The sequence below is a fragment of the Phoca vitulina genome, unplaced genomic scaffold (genome assembly GCF_004348235.1).
Source record: "Phoca vitulina isolate PV1807 unplaced genomic scaffold, GSC_HSeal_1.0 scaffold1, whole genome shotgun sequence".
In the NCBI taxonomy this organism is placed as follows: Eukaryota; Metazoa; Chordata; class Mammalia; order Carnivora; family Phocidae; genus Phoca; species Phoca vitulina.
The window spans coordinates 74,980,598-74,998,540 of NW_022589704.1; the positions used below are offsets into that span (position 1 = coordinate 74,980,598).

Genomic DNA, 17,943 nt, shown 5'->3' on the forward strand with positions numbered 1-17,943 from the left:
GAGCAAGGAATGGCTGGGTTGTAGCTAACCAGAGTAAAAGTTACAATTGGTCATTCAGACAATGGTGAAGAGACATGGAACAAGAAACATGAAAGCAGGCTAGGATCAGACCTAGGGGACCAAGTCAAGAAGACTAGATGCTAAGTGCCACACTGTTGGGCTGAGGTCATGTAAATAATTTCTGGCTATGGCCAGGATGACATTAGGTACAAATAGGATGGGACACAGAATATCAGGAACAGGAGTATCAATAGCCAACTAAAATAAATAAATAAATAAAAGAGACACTTCATCTGGATAGAGACAATATCAAAAGGTTTATGTCACTAGACCTATAATTCTCAGATTAAAAAAAAATCCATGCACACTTAGAAAGCAGGTTAGTGTACATCAGCTTATTCCCAAGTCAGTGAACCCAACACTATTGGAATCTGCTATATTCTCTTTAAAATATAAAATAGGGCGCCTGGGTGGCTCAGATGGTTAAGCGTCTGCCTTCGGCTCAGGTCGTGATCCCAGCGTCCTGGGATCGAGTCCCGCATCGGGCTCCCTGCTCAGCAGGGACCCTGCTTCTCCCTCTCCCTCTGCCTCTCTCCCTGCTCCTGCGCACCCCCCCCCCCCGTATCTCTGTCTCTCAAATGAATAAATGAAAGCTTAAAAAAAAAATAGTCACTAATGTGTACTGACAATCCACATCAAGCAATTCTTACTGCAAATTATAAGATGTTGGCATACAGAAAGTTTTAATCTATGCACCTTATCTTTTGAGATGGAAAGGATGATCTGATTTAGGATGATCTTGTGTGATTTTTAAATCAGAACCTTTCCAAGAATACCCTGGCACGTCATAGAATGTTTGTTAAAAAAAATGAATCTTATCTGACAACACCAATTACTTGGTCATGCCATTAATTCTGAGAAAAATCTAGGCAAAAAAACACTGATGACCTTCATTCATTAGAAATCCCTTACAGATTCTATTTTATGACCTATATCCACATAAGTAGAGCACACTGGTAGTTCTCAGATCTGGAAAATTCTTTTGAATCATTCTTTATGTTATGGTATAGCTTTGAATATGTGGCATAGGGCCAGCATAGTTTTTGTTTTGGTTTTTTTTTAAAGATTTTATTTATTTATTTGACAGAGACAGACATAGTGAGAGAGGGAACACAAGCAGGGGGAGTGGGAGAGGGAGAAGCAGGCTCCCCGCAGAGCAGGGAGCCCGATGTGGGACTCGATCCCAGGACCCTGGGATCATGACCTGAGCCGAAGGCAGACGCTTAACCAACTGAGCCACCCAGGCGCCCAGGGCCAGCATAGTTCTAACTTTAATTGTTATCTGCTTTGAGATTCCTTTGTTTACACATAATCTTTTATTGCTTGAAAACAATTTTTAATGACATAAAGTAAAGAGTATTTTTCCCACTTGTGTTTTTGTGTTTGAAATCAGCAAGCCTTTTTCTAAATGTTTCTACTCAGCAGCATCGTTGGTAATGTTCTTACCACTTACATAGTTTGTTCATTAGCTTTTGCTCCCTCTGCTGGATTGTAACAGCAAGACACAATAACTCTCAATTTTAAAAAAGAGGTATATGCTCCCACTCACTCTCATACCTTTGCATTTCAAAACCAGTATGTAAAATCCATTCTAAGGATAATAATCTAAACTTAAACTAGCTTTTATTTTGCTTTACTTACTCCAACAAATGCTTATCCTTCAATTGCACATTATGTTACTCATTATCATTATTTTACATATGTCAACCTTGTTTGGTTTCTCTTTACTTGAAAAGAAGAAAATAGGCACATTTGCAGTGAATTCCAGTTTAATGTTAATGTTTCCATATTATAATTGCTCTAGTGAATATGCATTTAAGTATATTTTCTCTTTACCAAATTGTGCATAAATCAGAAGGATGAGTGCAAGATCTATATATTTAACAAATCCAAGCTGACTGCTTATGTAGACCTGGGTTTAAAATGCCCTGTTTGGGCCCCAGGGTGGCTCAGTTGGTTAAGCATCTGACTCTTGATTTCTGCTCGGGTTATGATCTAGGGATGTGAGATTGAGCCCTGCGTAGGGTTCTGTGCTGGGCATGGAGTCTGCTTAGGATTCTCTCCCTCCCTCTGAGCACCTCCTCAGGCACCTCAAACAAACAAACAAACAAACAAACAAATAAATAAATAATAAAAAACCAGAATGCCCTGATTAATGACTACAAGATTTAAAAATTCTGATTACATGATATACTAACCCCTGTCCAACACATAAACAAAGTAAAGAACATAGAAAATTGAACATTTGCATTTATTTTGGTGGATAACAAAAACAAGAATACTGGGAGAACTCAGTAAATGCCCAACGGGCATATAGTTTGTTATCATTGTTTGTGTCAATATCTACCTGAGTAATAAAATTAGAATTAGTTCTAGTCTAATTATCAGCAATGTGAAGTAAAAAATATTTTTTCAGGTGATAAACTCACTCACTTTGTTCACAGGTAGGCTACACAGTCCAACAGTCTTTAAAGTTAAGATCTGATGAAGAGTAACATTTTTTTTTTTTTTTTTCCTGTACATAGGCCTGTTCAGTTGCCCTAGGTTGAAAATTAGCTACTGGGTCACAAAGAATTTGTGAAATAGAATTGTGGGCAAAGAGAACACTCCCATTAGTGTAAGTCATCTAAAATGAGGCTTCCTCACTGGTTATCCTAGTGAAAGGTCAGGAAGACTGTGAATCTATAAATAGATCTGATTACCAAGCAAGGGTAAATCTCTAAGCGTTTTAGCATTTGCATTTGGCAGTCACAGATTGTACCCTTAATCCCTGCGGCCAAGCAGCTTCAAGTGCCTATTTTTAGTTACATAAATTTGCTTTTTAACAACATTTATGGGATACAGTACTAATATGTACCAGAACCTTAACTAGCTATTATGGTTAAAGGATACAAAAGGAAAAAGGAGTTCTGAGGTTGAGTAGGCAATCCGAAATGCAGAGACTAATGTCCAAACATCTTCGAAGTCAGATGTAAATTGTAAGCAAATGTAAATTGTAAGCCCCAAGAGTTAAGTCACTTGGTTACACAAACCCACTTCTCCCTGCTGCCCTACATAGCTCACAATACATTTTTTTTTTTTCTCAAAACGCTGGCTTGTCATAGGCCCCCAAATTTGAAGCATTATGACTTTAGAATCCCGTTTTTCAATCCTATCATACTTGAATTTGCCTTTATATTTACAAGATCAAAACCTGACACGTTAAATCTATATAAGCTAAAGGTCTAGTTAAAGAATTTAATGCCGCAAAGAACTTGACTTCCTTATTCCATTATGATATGCTTACTGAGCCTAAAAGGCACATGCTTCATTAAGCTACTTAAAGGTTTTAGTTCAAAGCAACTGCACAGCTTTTAACTTCCCATTGGAAATTGCACGTAATTCATGGGCTGGTTAAAGAATATTTCAATTACCTGAATAAAATTCAAACATAACAAAGTAAGATACTGATATCAATAATTTTCCTAATGATTATATAGTGATGATATAGGATAATGAGAAACTGAATATCATATTTGCATCTTCCAATACAGCTAAGAAAGTTATAAAAGAGAAATTGACAGAGAAAAATTTATATTCACCAATACACAGGAATATTAAATTTGAACAACATTGAAACTTAAGGAAGTTGTAAATTGTTAAATCCTACCAATTTCATTTTAAATTAAGTGATGAGTACATATGAAAAATATACATATCACAAAGAAATAATTTGTTGTCTTGATAAGTAGGTTGGACACCTAATACCACTTTGAGGCTCTAAGTATCTGAAGAAAAAAAAACCCCTCATATATAAGGAAAGATAGCTTTTTACTTTCTTCTAAAAATGGTTAATGGCAGGCAGTAAGAAAGAAAAAGCTTTAAGTAAAAGTCTGTTGTCCATTAACAGTTCATCCCAAACTCATTATCAAAATGTCCATCTTAAATTATGTATACATGACTATGCAAAATCAAATCGGGAAGTAGTGCTTGGTAAACTTGTCCTTCTGTTTCCATGGAAACAGATGCTGGATTGCATCTCTTTAGGGCTGGTTTTAAAGTGGAAAACTACAGCACAATAATATCCCATGAAGTTTAAAACTTAACACATCTCACAGATTTTTTTTTAATTTATTAGGAGTTTTGAAGCAGCAGTTTATAGCATGACTATATACTTCATGTTGGGCATCTTTTATTTCTCTGAATTTTTTTTTTTAAAGATTTATTTATTTGAGAGAGAGCATGGGGGGGTGCGGGGAGGAGTGGAGGAAGAGGGAGAGAGAATCTCAAGCAGTCTCCCCACTGAGTGCGGAGCCCAACCCAGGGCTTGATCCCACGACCCCAAGATCGTAACCTGGGCCAAAATCAAGAGTTGGATGCTTAACTGATTGAGCCACTCAGATGACCCTAATTCTCTGAATTTCTTAACTATTTGTTTCTTTTTTGCCATCTCTCCTGCCCCCATTTCAGTAGAATGGCTTAAGAGGAAAGGGCTTCGCTTATTTGACTTTGCATCCTTAGCATGTAACATATAGGTTCCAGCTTCACCGCTTATGTGACAAAAGCATTTTGAATAAACTATAATAATACAACCTATTTTGTCTTTCTAGCTTAAAGAAAAAGTGAGCATTAGTGTCAGACTTACATCTATTTGAATCCTGACTTTAATAGCGAGCTCAATGACCCATAGGTGAATCACATAAACTTTCTACATGTCAGTTTCCATTTTAAATTGGGATCATAACAAAACCCAAGTCGTGGAGTTGAGATTTTTAAATAATATAATTGTTATAAAGCATCTAGCATAATGTTTGACTTAATAAGAAATCAGTAAATGGTAGCTATAATAATTATAATAACTATTTCTACGGGTGCTGCTACTCCTTCTTGCCAGGCATTGTGCTAAATGCTCTAGATCTTCCATCACTATATCCCTTTATGATTATCTTCACACTGCCAACAGGGACAAGAGAGGAGACCTAGAGCCACTCAAGTCCTAGGCTATGAGGTCAGGATTTAAACCTTCCTCTGCTTGCCTCCAAGGCCTGGTATTTTTTTAACACTAACAAGCTGTCTCTTCTTGGATATGTTTCAAAAACCCAGAAAGGTAGTCTCTTTCTTTCAAACTATTTCTATACATTAAAATATGGCCACCTGATCTATCACAGAAGGCAGCTAATTAAAAATCAGTAGGTTGTACAAAGGAATTTGCCCACACTGTATTTTTACTTTTTTGGGAAGTCAGTTAATTAGGTTTCCTTGATGTAGTGCAGGAAACCACAAAATTGGATTTTTAACACAGAAGTAAACATCTAGGTTCTGTTTCAGAGTTCTTCTCAGGAGTCACTCCGGAGGCCCCAGAAAATTTCTAAGAAGTCCACCTTACTCATATCTGTTTCATTATAGGCCCTGGTTATACCTCCTTTTAGAAAAAGTAATCAATGTTCATTCATCAGCTGGGTCCCCTAACTGCAGCAGGAGCAACATTCTATGACAAGAAAAGAAACATGCCCTTCTTCTTAGGGTACAAGTCGGGTTCACAACTGTTCAAACACTTTTCAGTAAAAAAATGAAAGTATTAGATATTGGGGATCTCAGAAGCACTAGATTGTAATAACTAGCATGTAAAGAGTGTTCTAGTTTAAAAAGGACTCATATAATGTATGTATCGAATATAAATCCCTGTAACATTAGTGCTTAAATAGAAATGTTACATTATTTGAAAACAATGGCAACAACCCTCCCCCTTAATAAAAGCAAACAGACAAACAAACAAACAAAAATAAAACCCTGAGGCACAGGACTATTAAGTAACTCGAGTCAAACTTAGAAAGTTGTACAGGGGCGCCTGGGTGGCTCAGTCAATTAAGCAGCCAACTCCGATTTCGGCTCAGGTCATAATCTCAGGGTCTTGAGATCGAGCCCCATGCTGGGCTTTGGGATCAGCAGGGAGTCTGCTTCTTTCTCTCACTGTCCCTTTCCTTCTGCCCCTCCCCCCATGCTATTTCTCTCCAAAATAAATAAATAAATAAATCTTAAAAAAAAAAGAAAGTCATACATTCACGTTACTACACGCAAATCTTTGCACTACATTATTCAGATTAAGGTTGAATAGATGTAAACTGAAAGATTCTATAAAGAGATATTACATGGCTAGTAAGGAAGAGGGGATTTGACAACTAGAGCAGGGACATGGACACAGAAAAACAGCCTTTAAAAAACACTTCTGTGGGGTCCACTCGGTCTCAGTATTTTTTGCTTCAATTATTTTCTAGTTAATCATAAATAAATTATGTTTATGGATTAAAGTGACAGAGTGGATAAGTTATAGAGCGTTATTTTTGGCAAATGAACCGAAAAAGTGCTGGATTGTACTCTACACATTTTCAGATATTCTACTATTATGACCTAAGAAAATGGCAGTTTCAACGTAAGGACAAACTTAATCAGTAAATATTTTCCAAGTGCATTGTATCATTTCTGTCAAAATGCTTTAATTACAACCAATATTAAATTAGTTTTGATTCCCAAAACTGATCCTTATTAAGTGGGAAATTACCAATTCGGGACACACAATTCATAAGGGAATGGCTCTTATTTTGAGCAACTGAATATATATTATGAATATGTTTATATAGTCATAATGAAGCCAACTATGTATTTTTACAGAGAGTAGATATTTTGGGAAACATATTAAGGAGGGCACATGATATGATGAGCACTGGGTATTATATAAGACTGATGAATCACTGACCTCTACCTCTGAAACCAGTAATACATTTTATGTTAATCAACTGAATTTAAATTAAAAAAAATTTAAAAATAGATATTTTGGAAAACAATGGTAGAGGATCAGTGGTTTTCAATGGGCCTACAAAGTCAACACTATTTTAACACTAAGCTATTCCTTGCAGTTTTCACTTTCACTTCTCATGAAGTACAAGGAGTCTCTCAGAGGCTACATGGTGTGTGCTATTGCAGTAGACTGAATACCAAAACAGACTCTAGTTAACTTCTATTAGGCCAGACAGTAATGCAATTTACAAAAATATAATTGATGCTAATCTTGCTATTTGATTTTGCTTTGGAAAATATATTTATTTTTAAACATGCATTACTTATATTAACATGTAATGGATAACATTGTTTTTAATGAATTAATAAATGGGTTTTACAGTTCTCAGGTTTAGTTTCAATACATTAAATATTAATAGTTTTAACCCACCTAAACCAAAGCTCTTGAGGTTCACAGTAAATTTTAAGAGTGTAAGGTCCATATGACCAAAAAGTTTCTGAACTGTTGGTAAAGAAACAAGAAAATACTATTTAGTCTTAAACTATCCCCTTACTTTTGCAAATCCCAATGATAAAGACCTTTATGGTCCTTGAGACCATAAGTGACTTGAGAAGTTATTTAAAATAGATCTATTTAAAAACCTGAAAGCATTTTATTCATAACATAAAAAATATTGAGCTCCTTAGAAATTGCTCCATTTGCAAAATATATTTATAACTTAACCAAAATAAATAATGCATACCTCACCAAGTGAGTAATAACGTCTTGGGATCTGGGAGTCCGGATAGATGTTTTCAAGGTACCAAGAAAAGGGCTTACACTTCAGATTTTCTCTTAGTGTTTTTCTGACTGACACATCTCCATAATCCACTTTGACAACACCTGGAATTTTTCAGAGAAACACACAAATCAGTTTGTGCTATTTTCTTTTTTTTTTTTAAAGATTTTATTTATTTATTTGAGAGAGAGAATGAGATAGAGACAGAGAGAGCATGAGAGGGGGGAGCATCAGAGGGAGAAGCAGACTTCCTGCTGAGCAGGGAGCCCGATGTGGGACTCGATCCCGGGACTCCAGGATCATGACCTGAGCTGAAGGCAGTCGCTTAACCAACTGAGCCACCCAGGCGCCCCATGTGCTATTTTCGATTTAGTACGGTTTTGCTCTGTTTACTTTGCTGTCAGCTTTTTTTCCCCTCTATTCTAATTCCATCAAATTCAATTGCATATGCAGCTGCTACTACACTGATTTTCTTACTAGCAACAATTAGTACATGAAATAGATATAAAAAACAGCTTTTCCTTTGGCTATGGCTTTTCAAATGCAAATATTTATCACTAAGTACTTACACTTCTTAGATGGAATAATTAATCAAATAAGTGTAAATTGGTATTAATTTAGCATCTCATAATCAAAGCTTAACTGAGCTGTGTGATAATGTGGCTGTTTCTCTTTAATAAAAATTCTAATCCTCAGATTTTCCTAGGGTCTTTTATTCACCATCGTAGATTTCATGATAAATTTATATAAATATGATCCTCACAATGAACACTTATGTGTTCTAACTTTCTCTCTTCTTCTTGAACTTTTATTCTATCTAGGTTTACCACAAACCTGATTTTTTATTTATTTTTTTCCTGTATTATTTTATGAGTTAATATGAGCCACCTCAAATTCTTGGATAAGCAAGTTAGTAAGTAAGCTAAAATAAGGAAATGGCTTATACTCACATGTGTACATTAAAATTACTTAATTTCAATTCATATAATAGGAGAATATATGAAGTTAAAAGGAATATTTCCATTGATGATCATAAAATGATGCTGGCTAGTTGAGAATTAAACAACAATGCTACTAATTTTTATATAAAAATACCATGGTGACGTGATTTGCTCACTACTATCATATTAAAAATGATTTGACTGAAATGACTAAATAACTGTGAGAAGATTGCCTTTCTTAGATTATTTTTGACAAGTCTGTGTTTAGCATGTTTCTTTAAGACGAGTAAGCAACCAGACTTGGGCACAGGAAAAAAAAAAAAAATGGTCCAGTATTTAGTATATTCTATCCCAGCCAAACAGCAAAACCTAACAATCATTCTATAAAACAATGAATAATTGTTTAGACAATGCAGATGTCGGTAACTGATGCCATTATTTGAATCAATGTATTGAAAAGTGGCAACACTCTTGAAGCTCTCCTCACCTCTTAGTTTCCCCATTTCCTCACTGTTCCTTAAAAATTCTTCTTAGTTTTTGTTTTTCCAAAATTAAATGCTTTAGTGTTGTTAGAAAGCATCCTGATGATGCTTAAGCAGCCAAACCATTTCCTTCTAAAAGACCATATTGATTTTTCTAGCTGGTGTTTGGACAGAAAACAATAAGGTCTTTGGGTTTTTTAAGCACATAAATATTTGCTTTCAAAATAATCGTATTCAGAACTTGCAATCTGGAGTGCAACCTTCAAAAGAAGAAGCTGGAAAACATTTACAAAATAGATCACTACAAGAATTTCTCTTTGTGTTAAGTGCTATATCAATTGCAGTGATCTAATAAATAGTCTTGAAAATCACATAAAGAGATTACATTGGACCCAGAAAAAAAAAAGGGCACTGTAGCTTCAGAGGACTTAATTCGACAACCAGTTTTACTGTTCTGTTTCATTTTTGAGGTGGGCAAATGTAATTGAGATAGCTTATTTATATATCAGGATCTTTCCTTTTTCATCATTAAAATGTAATAGTCCTGGCTCCAGAATTTTTTCCTAGGAGGCTTTTATGAGCAGTTTTCTGATTGGAAAGGAGTTTAAAGATTCATTTGCATATATTTTACATTAGATAAGAGAAAATATTAATTGCCCACATCAGATTTGGCAAAGATTTGGTTGGTATAAAATGACAGACACTATTGAGAAAAGCTAAAACCTTCTTACCCTATCACCCCATGCTGCCCCTTGGCATTGCCACTACAACATGAGTTTTGTCTTAGTCCTAGATAATTACTTTAATTACTGTTAGAAAAGCATAAAAATACTGTGGGCTTATCTTAATATTTTGGTGAGGATGTTTTTTCCCTCTATAGCTATATTTTCCAACATAGAAGTGAGATACTATGAGGGTTAGTATCCAAAATACATAAAGAACTTATAAAACTCAACACTCAAAAATTAAGGCAGAAGACATGAACAGATATTTCTCCAAAGAAGACATACAGATGGCCAACAGACACATGAAAAGGTGCTCATTGTCACTTATCATCAGGGAAATGCAAATCAAAACTACAATGAGATATTACGTCACACCTGTCAGAATGGTGGAAATTAAAAACACAAGAAACAAGTGTCGGTGAGGATGTGGAGAAAAAGGAACCCTCTCGAACAGTTGGTCCAATTTAAGAAACAAATGAGCAAAGAAAAGAGAGAGAAACCAAGAAACAGACTCTTAACTACAGAGAACACACTGATGGTTTTTATTTAAATTCTAGTTAGTTAACATATAGTGTACTATTGGTTTCAGGAGTAGAATTTAGTGATGCATCACTTACATATAACCATCAGTGTGTTCTCTATAGTTAAAGAGTCTGTTTCTTGGTTTGTCTCTGTTTCTTTTTTTTTTTTCCTTTGCTCATTTGTTTTGTTTCTTAAATGCCACATAAGAGTGAAATCATATGGTATTTGTCTTTCACTGACTGACTTATTTTGCTTAGCATTATACTCCCTAGCTCCATCCAAGTCATTGCAATTGGCAAGATTTCATTTTTTTTTATGGCTGAATAATAGTCCATTGTATATGCATACCACTTCTTCTTTATCCATTTATCAGTTGATGGGCATTTGGGCTCTTTCCATAATTTAGCTATTGTTGATAATGCTGCTGTAAACATCAGGATGCATGTGTCCCTTCGAATCAGTATCTTTGCATCCTTTGGGTAAATCCCTAGTAGTCTTGTCTTAAAGACCAGAAGACCTGGTATGAGACCCTCTGGTTCTTTTTTCCGTTACTACAGGGACTGAGGAGGCCTTGTACCACAGCTGGTATGGCTTCAAGATGTTCAAGATGGTGAAGCCTTTGTTAGCCTGTGTCATGGAAAGACCATGAAGTAGAGCCCGAATTATTCATTTCCATGGCTTGAAATACACTCTCACTTGTTTTCCAAACTGTTATCTGCAACCCAAACCTCTCCAAAATAGCTCATCCAATTGTTTACCCAACAATTTTACTGGGATCTTAAATAGGCATCTCAAATTTGACATGTCCAAAACTGTCCTCTTGATTTTCCAACTTCATCCATCTCCAAGGTTCTCCATTTCAGCAACTACCACAAAAATCCACCCATTTTCTCAGGGCAACAATGTAAGAGTAATTATCTTTCTCTCACACTCACATATTCAGCTCATTAGCAATTCCTATTTGTTCGATACATCCTCAGTCCCTCAAACATCCCCTTTGCCATCCTGGTTGCATAATCTCTCATCTCTTGACTAAACTAGCATTGTAATAGACTTCTAACTAGTTCCCCTGACATCTTACATTTCTCCATCTATCCTTTATTGGCTATTGCCTGTTCCCTGGACAATATATTTGAAATACAAAGAAAGTCATGTCACTATCCTGCTCCAAAGCTTCTAATGAATTTTTCATTGTGCTAGGAATAATTGACAATTTCATGAAATGATTCTTGATTATCTCTATGACCTAATCATCTGTAATCACTTCATTGTGGCCACACTGGCTTTTTTGTTTTTTTCTTTGCCTTTTTTTTAATGATTTATTTATTTATTTTAGAGAGAGAGAGAGAGAGCATGCATGCATGCGTGGAGGGAAGGGCAGAGGGAGAGAATCTTCAAGCAGACTCCCCGCTGAGCACTGAGTCCAAAGTGGGGCTCAGTCTCACGACCCGTGAGATCATGACCTGAGCCAAAACCAAGAGTCAGACGCTTAACTGACTGAGCCACCCAGGCACCCCTTTTTCTTTAGTTTTCTTCAAACATGCCAAGTTCATTCCCAATTCATGTCTTTGTACTTGTCCTTTTTCCTGTCTAGAATGGTATTAACCAGGAACTTCCATGAGTTGTCCTTTACTACATTCAAGTAACACCCAAGACAATCAAAGCATTCCATTTTTCCATCCTACACATAACCCATCATAATGATTGGCTCAGGAATGAGCCTATGAACCAGCTAGCTTAATAAAAATGTATATTCTGAGAATTTCCTAGGACTATTAGGAAGGTGAAGCTCTATTTCCTCTCTAATTGCTAGCTGTAAAGATGACTTAAACCTGGAGCTTTGGAGGCTACCATATAGAGAATGCCTAAGACAATGACACCAATACAGGACTGAGGTAAACAGATGGGAAGAGAAAGTGAAGAAAAGAAAAATATAGAGCAGAGGCCAAGACAAGATTAAGCCAGCAGATATTTATTGTGTTCCAACTATATACAAGGCACATTTTCTAGGCACTTGGGATATATCAGTGAACAAAACAAATTAAATATATCTTCCTCAGGGCACCTGGGTGGCTCAGTCATTAACCGTCTGCATTCGGCTCAGGTCATGATCCCAGGGTCCTGGGATCGAGCCCCGCATCAGGCGCCCTGCTCGGCGGGAAGCCTGCTTCTCCCTCTCCCGCTCCCCCTGCTTGTGTTCCCTCTCTCGCTGTGTCTCTCTCTGTCAAACAAATAAAATCTTAAAAAAAAAAAAAATCTTCCTCTATGGAGTTTACATCCTAGAGGAGGGAGACATGTACAGTAACACATCAGAAGGTGATACATGCTATGACAAAAATAGACTGGGGTGAGGGAGGAATGTTGCAACAGAATGAATCTTAATGTGTTATTTTTTTTCAAAGGCAACTTATAAAAGTTGCAAGTTTTTAAGTAAGTCTTTCAGTAGGACTTGCACAAACCCTGAGAAAACTCTGACAATTAAATAAAGCTTCAGAGTAAGTTAAAAAGAGTATTTTAATTAACTCCCAGTTTGCAGGTGTGATTCATAAGTAAATGATAATACATACAGGTTTGTTATATTTTATTTAATAACATGTCCTCTACTCATCATTTAAAAATCTACTTCAAGGTAGTATTAAATTTATATATGTAGAATAATCATGTATTAAATTTTTAAATAGACGATAGATTGAAGATCATAATAATCTCAGTTAAGTTCTTCCTTAGTAGATAGCTAAGAGGCCTGTGGTTCTGGTTCCCCATAATCAAGGTCCTGATGACAGCACGGCCTGATTATAGACCAACAAGAGCTTAGAGTTTTCTGTATAAAAATACATAATGCAGCATAGCTTAATGCAGAGAAAAGGGGAAATGATTTCCTTTAATCAGGAATGCTTAAGTAGATCAATGGTATATCTAATTGTCAAAATACATATATCGAAACAACTAGGTCTGTATTAGGACATAGAAAACTGTTACTAAAAATATAAATAATTTTTATTATATTGACATTATAATAAAATAAACTATATATGAAGCCAAAAAAAAAAAAAACTGAGAAAAATAAAAACAGCACATTCCCTTTGCTACTAAAAAAAAAAGAGAGGAAAAAACTTTTAAAAATTCTCCTATTTTAAGGCACCTGGGTGGTTCAGTTGGTTAAGCATCTGACTCCTGATTTTGGCTCAAGTCATGATCTCATGGTTCCTTGAATTGAGCCCCACCTCAGGGCTCCTCACTCATCAGAGAGTCTGCTTGAAGATTCTCTCCCTCTACCCCTCCCCCCAATCGTGTGCATGCATGCTCTCTCTCTCTCTCTAAAATAAATAAATACATCTTTAAAAAGAATCTATTTTTTCCTTAAGCACAATTAAAACTATGCAGCTAATCAATGTTTTTATATACAATGATATATTAATAATATACTTGTATATTATAGTAGACCATTATACATAGTTTCAGCTCAGAATTTTTTAATATATTTTCAAAATTCCCTATTAAGAGAAAATCACCTTCTTTATTTTGTTATTTACTTTGAAAATTTATCATCAGGAGCTTTATGGATATGGATCTGCATTTTCTTTCTCCTCAAGAGAAGTAATAATAAAAAATCATTTTAAAGCCACCTAGAGATTATTGTAGTCTAGAATATCTAAAAACTATATTGTGTCAGAGGTTTAGCAGATTACTTCAAATATTTTTCTAATTTTAAACTATTCTTTTAAATCACCATTTTAATTTTTTTCCATTCTTGAAATGCACACAAATTACCCATGCTCATAACCACTCATTAGGAGTTACTGGATAGAATTACATTAACAGGTTGATGGCACATGCCAGCTAATAACATACAGTGATTATCTGTTGAATTTATCATTTCCTATTATTACTGCAATTTTATTTTAATGGAATAAAAATGAGATAATGAATGGTACAAAGATCATAGCTTCTACTGAGAGGTATATTACATAGAAGCTGCAAGTATTAGACAACTTGTCAATTTATTTAAGTCTGCCTGATCCCATAGTCAAAAGTTTGGGCAGATCTTGAGGCTAAAGTTTCTAGGTAATTGCCTCAAACTTCAGTTCAATTTGGCAATAAAAGTCTCATATTCAACTGCTTGATCCCTGATCAATGAGAATATGGGAAATAAGAAAAGTGAATCTTTGCAATGGCCTTTAAAAATAAAGGTCAATTTAGTATCAGTTAAAGCAAATGGAGTATAAAATCTGTAACTGCTAGGAAAAAAATTCCAAGTAAGGATGTTAAGGCAGTGTTTACCATCTTTCAGGAGCTAGAATAGCCAGAATATGTAGTCAACTGCTCTATAGCTCATGTATTCTATGGAAAATCCAAAGGAGATTTTGAACCAATAAAAGTACTACTGCTGTACTTGTATGCATTTTTTTTTATCCCCAGGAGTAAGGAAAAATTTGCATACAATTTGTATATTGGTCTTTTAAAAACTTCTTACAATTATTTAAAAATATGTACTCATTGCTGAATTCTAAAACATTAACAACTATGAAAAGTAAAATAAAAATCACTTGTAATATGACTATATTTACCTTATGGTAATGATTTTTCTAGACTTCTATTTATGGATAACTATAAGATACTTTTCCCCTAAGACAGTATGTCATGAACACTTTTCAAGTTCTCTAAACTCTTCTGTAACTTTGTTTTTAATGCCTCTGTGTTGTTCTATTTTACAAATTGGTAATAACTTATTTAACCAATGTCCTATATTTGGACATTCAACTTGTTACTAATTTTGGACTTTAAAATCAATGAACATCTTTGTATATTTTTTATTATGCCCTTGATTGTTTCATTAAGATAATTTTTAGAAGCAATATATTTTCATAAATTATATGCTGATTTCAAGACTTTAAAAAAATATATATATTACTAACCTGCTTTTCAGAAAATTGTTCAAATTCACACACTGTCTTATGGTGTAAGAAGCTAATTTCCCTTCCAGAACACTGACTATTTTAATTTATCCTTTAGTTTACCACTTTTTATTATGTGGAGATAAATGTTATCACATTACTATTTAAAACTGATTACTAGTGACTTTCAGGGAAGATGGCAAAGTACAAGGATGCTAAGCTCATCTTATCACAAGAATACAACTAGGTAACAGCCACATTCCTGTAAATAACCTGGAAAGCAAACTGAAGACTGGCAGAACAGACTCTCCACAGCTAAATGTAGAGAAGAGGCCACATCAAAGAGGGTAGGAAGGTCAGAGAGGCAGTCGGGAGCTAAATGGACCCTCAGGACTGCACAGAGGAGAGAGGGAAGATATGGGGACAGAGAAGGTAAAGAAACAGACCCTCACCCTGGGCACTCCGGGCATGGGCAACTCACAAAGGGAAGTCGAAGCCCCATAACATTTGGCTTTGAAAACCAGAGGGGCCTAATTTCGCAAGTTCTTATAATCAGCAGGGCTTAACACCTGCAACTTTAGAAAAAATCAGCAGGCTGAGATACAGCATAGAAGCAAGAGGTTGAAAAATGGCTGGTGTAAACAGGAGGGAGATTTATTTACTAATCTCAAAGCCTGTGTTGGAGGGGCAGGGATCCTTGGGAGACTACTCCAAGAACAAAAGAGCTGGCAGATGCCATGTCCCTCCTATGAACCCCAGCCTAGATACACAGACACCTGCAGGCCCCTCCGGGGTGCAGTCCCAGCATTCTCCTGCAGGCATGCCCTCTCCAGCCAGGCCTCCTGCTATGATCCCTGTGAACTTCTTAAACGGGGTTTTAATTTAAATGTGGTGTATTGGGATGGGATTTCCGACTGAGCCACCCAGACGCCCCCCAAATTTTTTTAATTAATAAATTTATAAATAATAAATAAATAAATATACTGTTCAATTTTTTTCATTAGCCAGTTTCTATCTTAAGATTTTAATTAAACCAAGAAAATGGTATGAAATACAAACACATATTTGTTGCTGTGTTTATGTTCAGTCCCTAGAACATTACCTGACACCAATGGACATTCTTTAGATATTAGTTTCACGACTGTCTGGTACATACTCTCTTTTTCCTCCGGGGCTTTCCAACTCATTCTCTCTTTGTCTCACATATACGTGTTTATAAGAAATTACTATATAATTTGCTTTCATGACTTAGAATTACTACTTTATACTTATTAAAAGTTATATATATATATATATTTCCCTCTTCTGTCCTGAACCTACTATATATATACTATATACATATATATATGGGGGGAGAAAGTAAGTTTATGCAAAATTTGTTTCCAAAATGCTAGTTGGCCTCATTAACGATTATTAGTATTTATTAAAGTGCATCTTCCTAGTCTATATTTAGTCAGCATTCTTGTCTGCAAAGCCAATAAGGAAATCTAATTATGTTTTTGAATTATGAGTTATGAAGGAAAAAAACTAACACAACCCAGAAAAACTAATGTGAATTGGCAATCCCATCTTATTAACTCAAACAATGTCTGAGATTATATTATCGAACATGTTAACTCAAAAGAAATATTAAGTACACATAGTCAATTCTTGATTATCTAGTCTAACAACGTAAACGTAGGGTACATAATTTTTCTCAAAAGGAATGACTTCCATAGCATTTAAATATCTCTATTTATGCAGCAAAGGGAAAGAATTCTGATTATATGCAGGTATGATTAAAGGAGATTAAGAACACACCAGTGCACTTACAGACTGGTTCTCACTGCCTGGGTGTGAATTCTGCTCTGCCACACACTAGATGGGTAATATTGGGCAATATATGTACCTCACGGGGCCTCAGCTCTTTCCTCTATTAAGTGGGCACAATACTAGCACCTTCCTTAGAGTGTCATTGTGCTTATTCACTGAGTTAACATGTAAAACACTTAAATAGTGCATGATACGTAGTAAGTGCTCACTAAATGCTACTTATAATGGTGGTGGTTTTATTATGGATATGGACCTCGAGGGGTACATCATCCCCTAATAACAGAGCAGCCTGGTTATTTTCTGAGCCTGCGCACTTCTGTGGTATATTAGATGAGTAAAGTGGGAAATCAGCAACTTAACTTTGGTCCAGATGCCCTTTCAGTGAGAAGCATACCATACATCACTTTCAAGACTCCTCAGAATTGCACTACTATAGGTATCGTTCAAGGTCTCCACCCAAGCATTTTTCTAAACCCAAATTACTAATAAAATGAAGCTGAAGTGCCACACATCTCTCACTTGCCACTTGCCCCATTCACGTTTGTGCCCTGCAGTGCTTTTCGCACATATGCCACACAGGAAAAACATAAATTCCATAACCAGGGTCTTTCAGTGTAGAAGATACACGAGTAAGTACAGTATGAATTCAGATTTAAAAAAAAATAAAACTGTTCTAAGAGAACACATTGATTTCTGTTTTGAGAGAAAACTTGGAAAAATATACTCAATCTCCATTGCCAATGGATTTCCCTCTTCTGTCCTGAACATACTATAAATGAGCGAGCTGCGAAAGGCTGAAGGAGAGCCATTAGTCAACCCTGGGACACTGTGCCGTTACTGAAACAACCAACGACAAAAATTTCACTAAGCATGAGCTTGACTTATGATGTTGGGAATGGTAGAGTAACATATTGCTCCTGGGGTGCTCATGCAGTATTTGTCTTCTTCCAGCA

General features: G+C 35.6%; 1 protein-coding gene across 4 annotated transcripts in view; it reads right to left on the minus strand.

The window, feature by feature from the left end:
• The window catches only part of GALNT13 (polypeptide N-acetylgalactosaminyltransferase 13), a 781,779-nt gene that overhangs the window by 51,472 nt on the left and 712,364 nt on the right, over positions 1-17,943 (minus strand). For all 4 annotated transcript variants that reach the window (XM_032410271.1, XM_032410279.1, XM_032410287.1 and 1 more), the window contains one exon: positions 7,578-7,717. In XM_032410271.1, the coding sequence (XP_032266162.1) occupies positions 7,578-7,717 (140 nt within the window). The remainder of the gene's footprint in view (positions 1-7,577; positions 7,718-17,943) is intronic.